A 5,036-nucleotide genomic window follows, 5' to 3' on the forward strand; every position below is an offset into this window, starting at 1 on the left:
TCGCCGAGCCGGAGTGCGGCTGTGGAGTTGAGTGTTGGTCTGGGTCCAGCATACCGTACTATCTAGGATTTTACCGCGCGCCACGAAATTGAGGGTTGCTGTCGTAGGGAGCCCGTGATCGACCATTACGTACCAGAATATCTTCAACGTTGGCGAGAGCGACGATATGAAGTATTCGGTGATGCTTGTTGGACTCCTAAGAAGGATGATGTACTAGTAGTAGTAGGGAGGGAGGAGGAGACTGGAGACGTGTTTGCCAGGCTGTGCTGCCATCAGACGTGTCGCTGGGTGATAGACGAGCTTATCCTCCCACTGTGATGGGGGTACTCAACCATTGGTAGGTGTATTGGAATGGGCCTGTTTTGAATCTTTCACTGTTAAACCTAAGATATGCCTCGTGTAAACCACTAACTCTGTAGTTGCCGAGAAATGGATTAGTATCATATGTCCCAATGTGAAAGATACAAAACAGGTCGGTTTCGGTACCATCGTCGTCCAGGTACTATTTCAGCCCGTTGATGGCGTTCGGGGAGGAGGCTCTTCTGGATGACCATTCGGATACTCGATCGGGGGTGTGCGCTATTGACTTTGCCTGGGGGCCTCCCAACGCCGATGATAACGTGTCGGCGAGTCACTTCCTCAGTAGAGGTAGCGTTTCTTTTATGGGAAGAGATGAGTAATAATGACGGTGCCAGGGTTCGAACCTGGGTGGATGGGTTTGTGGCGTTTTCAGGTCCGATATGATGGTATGTCGTGGTAGCGATGGATATCTTTATGACCAACTAGAGTGCGCTCCTCATCGAACTGTTAGTGAAGATAGTGATGATGATGAGGAATGGATTCGGGTGGATGTGAACTCCTCCTCTACTACTCGCCACGTCGCTTGGTTGGTACGGACAGGACTTACACTGTCCCAATGCAAAGAGTTGGGGAGATACCCGCAGACTGGGAGGAGAAGCGTCGGCGTAACAGCGGCAGCAGCAGTGATAGGTTGGACTCCTGATGGTGACGAAGGTGCTCGAGGAGTGTGTCGGGTGTATAGTGGGGAGACAACGACGACACAAGAAGGACTTGCCGCCAGCAGGGACGAAGGGACGGAGATCTTCTTCCGTCGTGATGAGCGTCACCAACGACTGCCTTTGGAGTCGTCGATAGCAGCCGTCCAAATTCGACGAAATGCCGGTAGCAGTAATTGTACGTACTCATGTTTGAAGACTGTGACGCTGTTACTCGTCGGGGTCGGTTTGGCTGGGATAACTGCAGCTATGTTGACGGTCATTGTTCCTATGCTGGGCAGACTATCACCTTTCTATCCTATCTATGATGCTGTCCACAAAGCGGGCATATTCCGTATCTTACCACGCATAACCTCAAGATATTTCGTGCCTTCGTCGTGGGATTTGTATACTAGTCGTCGTAGATACTTTAATTTGTAGTGCATCTGTGTATGCGCTTTAACCAACAACCCCATCATAGCTATCCTTCAGTGCATCATCATCATCATCATGATAATAATAGTGACATCTCCTGGGACCATCACTGGTCGTCATTGTCCTTAATAGCATAATCCTGTCTACGTAATACTATGGAGGTATAACCCTAAGTCTAGTACTACTACTCTCCTTCTCCAACAGCTCAAGTGTTGCTCGTTACTGGTTGTGGTCTCTCTTGTATATCGTCAGTCGCTGGTCAGGAGTGTCTCAGTCGTATACCACTTGCGTTATGATAAGAAGAGATGGCGAAGGTGTGGTATATTAGTGGTTCCTTTGTTCCTTACAATGGCTGACCGTCTCGTCGGTTGTCATAGTCGTTTGTTTCTATTACTATTAATACTTACCAACCTTTGTGTTGCTGTACAAGAGCAACAACAGCAGTCCACCTTTGAAGGGAATACCATATTAAAGGGTGATGGGGGACAGGCGTATGATTGGGATTTGGTTATTGTAATACCAAGCCATATTACGGAGTTCTCGAGGAGGTGTGCTGTTAGAGATGGATGGGCTCGGCAATTGAGAGGACATGAGCAGGTAGTGGTAGTGGCAATAGTATTAATGATAGTAATAATCATCAGAATAACCGTGCTGGTCTACGAAGCATTAAATTACTATTCACTGTTGGTGCACATTATCCAGATAACTCCACTAGGGATACAGCTATGGCCGAGATGAAGCAATTCGGTAATAATCCAATCACCACCACCATCATTATCATACCACTCCTCCGTCACATCATCTTAGATGATATCATAACCCTACCGTCCGACTTTGTTGATCGCTACGATGCTCTCGGCACCAAGGTTCGCTTATCGTTCAGAGAGGCGGTGGATCGGTTAGGCCGGTAGTAACTAGGCGGGCGTATCTTGTTCCTCTTCCGGACCTCTATTGTTTCTTATAGGTTCCGTCTTGTACTGAAGGCGGATACGGACAGCTACGTTCATGTGGAGAAGTGAGGGAAGTGTGGTATGGCAAGAAATGGGAGTGGTTATTGCAGGTTATTGGATTTCTTTGATAAGGAGAATATGTGGAATGGTGATCCAGTGTATGCAGGGTCCTTTCGGCATGCACCAGTGATGTGGGAACCTGAGGATAAGGACCATAAATGGTAATGATAATAGTAGAAGTGGGTTCAATGCGGTGCTGTGCGACTCGGCAGTTTCACTCGATGATTCGATCACTTTGATAAACTGTGAACAACAATAGTATATAAATTGAGTTTATTTACTTCTTTTGATTACACGAGTCCAGTGGCGGGGTTCGAGGTAAGCGTCACCTGAATGGTGACGCGACCGACTTTCGGGTTGTACTCTGTCACCCATTATCCTCCTTTTTCACGCACCGGAAACGTTCCGACTTGAAGTTGGCAACTTTCCTGTTACTCCCTTATCATCACGTTACAAATCGCCTCATCATGGTAGTGACCCGCTCAACAGTCGAAGCAGTCACAGCACTATCTGAGCTGCTCGACTTGTGCGGACTTCACCCGTAGCACAAAATTACAGCCGTAGACCATGAGCCACCGTCTTTGGAGCGTGCCGGACGGGATTCCGGTCAATAAACTGGCCTATTGCCAATGTCATTTGCAATCCATATGATGAGCTTGGATGTGAATCCTCGGGTAGAGAGACTGGCTGGACCCCCAATGTGGTGGACGGTCATCTTGCGGGGGAGCCGCCATCGTAATTGAGCTTCATCAAGGGGAGGCTGACTATCTACCCATGGTTCGCTTCTCATTGAGCGGCAATCGGTTAGTTGTGTATGCTGGCCTTAGCTCTGACCTTCTCGCCGCTAAGGCACCAGGCTTCGTGGTTAAGGTGATATTCGACCGCGGGATGGCTGCAGCTCATCTAAGGCAGGGGACAGATTCGTTAATATCATATTAATAATATGGGATGGGATAGTGCAGGTGCCGAATCGGCACTGCCGATTGGAGCCCCGGAAACATGTTGCGAGAGCTGTCGGCCTCCTAAGTTGTGCGCTACCTTGCGCCAGGGCCTGTGAGTGTGGCTACTATCTGGCCTGTATCGCTACTGGTCCCTCAAGGTTACAGACGGACAAACCAGGGACTGGTGAGGTTTGTTGACAGAGAATAACCAAGGCAGATGCGGTACTAACAGTATCACTCAGTATACGGTGAGTGACGATAGTAGATTGGGCATAATCGGTGGAGTCCCACAAGCTATGACTGTTGGCGACATGACGCCAACTCCTCTGATGTGGATGTTCGATAAGGAATGGGAGATGACACATGATGGAACAAGATGTATCATACGTGGTATAGTTGAGATAAGCTTCGCTCACTCTACGCTAGTGGCCAAGTGCCGCTTGGAAGCCGGTGCTGCAGACTCATGTCCTCCCAACACTGTCACTGTTGGATGAGTGCGGTATCACTGTTCCCCATGGTTACATCCATGCTGGATCTGTCAAGGTGGTTCAGGATTGGTTGGATAATTGAGTTAGGCTGTTGTTCGGCTCACCGTGTTGCGTTGTCGCTTGGTCCGTTGGCGACTTCCGTTACTCATTGTTTCACTGAGATGCTGTGTAATCGAAAATATCATGGCTCATGCCCCAGGGTTTATCTGGGTTGAACGCGTGCGTCGTGGTTTCATGCTTGTGATACACGTCAAGATGAAAATACCACGTGTCGTATAAGTCCTGCTAGAGCGCATCGCACACGCGGTAGTAGTCGTTATGGTTTGTCGTAGGTTCGATGGTGAGTTCACCAAGATGACGGGCCTTACTCAGTATCCATGGAATGCCCAAGGTAGTAATAATAAGATGTTACTCCTCTTTATAGTTCCTTTAGGAGGTGGTTATGTTATATCATATGACCTCGCTAAATACCTAGCCCATCCGCCCTTAGAGCTAAAGTCATGGACCCATGAAGATGTCGGAGTTGGAGCATGGCTTATGGCGTTGGAGTAATAACAACTACGGCTTCCTCTACCCTTACGACCATCTTCTTCCTCAGTTACCGCAGAGTCGACATGCCTGTGGGGTTCGCAGCTCCCGAATGTGGCTGTGCATTAGACTGCGTTGACCCCATCAACGATCTGTAAGCTCTGGTCGCTGGGTGGAGACGAGGCACCATCCGGAGATTTTATGTTTCTCTGCTGAACTATAATATCGCTCGTGCAGTATTTTGGCACGAAAATATCTTTTCGCTGGAGTAGATGACTTGATTACTCTCAGGGGTGGCCGTGATTTAGTAATTGACCACTACGTCCCACCGTTCCTCCATCGGGTACGCCAGAGAAGGATGGAGTTGTTTGGTGACGATTGTTGGGTTTCCTCTCTTTCGAATACGGTACTATTTCGCATGACCTATTCCGTATCTTACTCTCAAGGTATGTTAGATATCTCCTCTGGCAGAGAAGGTGATCCCAGTCAACAACATGTGTTATTCTCCTATGTGGTTGGGTGGGGAGGACCTTCAGAATGAGTAAGTGTCATACCTCACCTCGGCCACATCGTCTCGGATAGGTATGCGTTAACGCCATTACAATGGGCCCCGGAGTTCTCCAACCATATATTACGAAC

General features: G+C 48.6%; 2 protein-coding genes across 2 annotated transcripts in view; one reads left to right on the plus strand and one right to left on the minus strand.

Moving 5' to 3' along the window:
• Positions 1-126, minus strand: part of Pmar_PMAR002612 (amino acid transporter, putative) — a gene marked incomplete at both ends in the record, with an annotated part of 1,516 nt that extends 1,390 nt beyond the window's left edge. The window contains one exon of the mRNA XM_002768854.1: positions 1-126. Within this exon, the coding sequence (XP_002768900.1) occupies positions 1-126 (126 nt within the window).
• A 1,630-nt stretch (positions 127-1,756) lies between these two features.
• Positions 1,757-5,036, plus strand: part of Pmar_PMAR002613 (hypothetical protein) — a gene marked incomplete at its 3' end in the record, with an annotated part of 6,113 nt that continues 2,833 nt past the window's right edge. Inside the window, exons 1-10 of the mRNA XM_002768855.1 lie at positions 1,757-2,027; positions 2,072-2,177; positions 2,238-2,337; positions 2,395-2,445; positions 2,491-2,601; positions 4,202-4,260; positions 4,303-4,417; positions 4,468-4,551; positions 4,689-4,803; positions 4,853-4,938. Coding sequence (XP_002768901.1) covers positions 1,779-2,027; positions 2,072-2,177; positions 2,238-2,337; positions 2,395-2,445; positions 2,491-2,601; positions 4,202-4,260; positions 4,303-4,417; positions 4,468-4,551; positions 4,689-4,803; positions 4,853-4,938 — 1,076 coding nt within the window. The 5' untranslated portion in view covers positions 1,757-1,778. The remainder of the gene's footprint in view (positions 2,028-2,071; positions 2,178-2,237; positions 2,338-2,394; positions 2,446-2,490; positions 2,602-4,201; positions 4,261-4,302; positions 4,418-4,467; positions 4,552-4,688; positions 4,804-4,852; positions 4,939-5,036) is intronic.

The sequence above is a fragment of the Perkinsus marinus genome (assembly GCF_000006405.1).
Source record: "Perkinsus marinus ATCC 50983 genomic scaffold scf_1104296966988, whole genome shotgun sequence".
Lineage (NCBI taxonomy): Eukaryota > Perkinsozoa > Perkinsida > Perkinsidae > Perkinsus > Perkinsus marinus.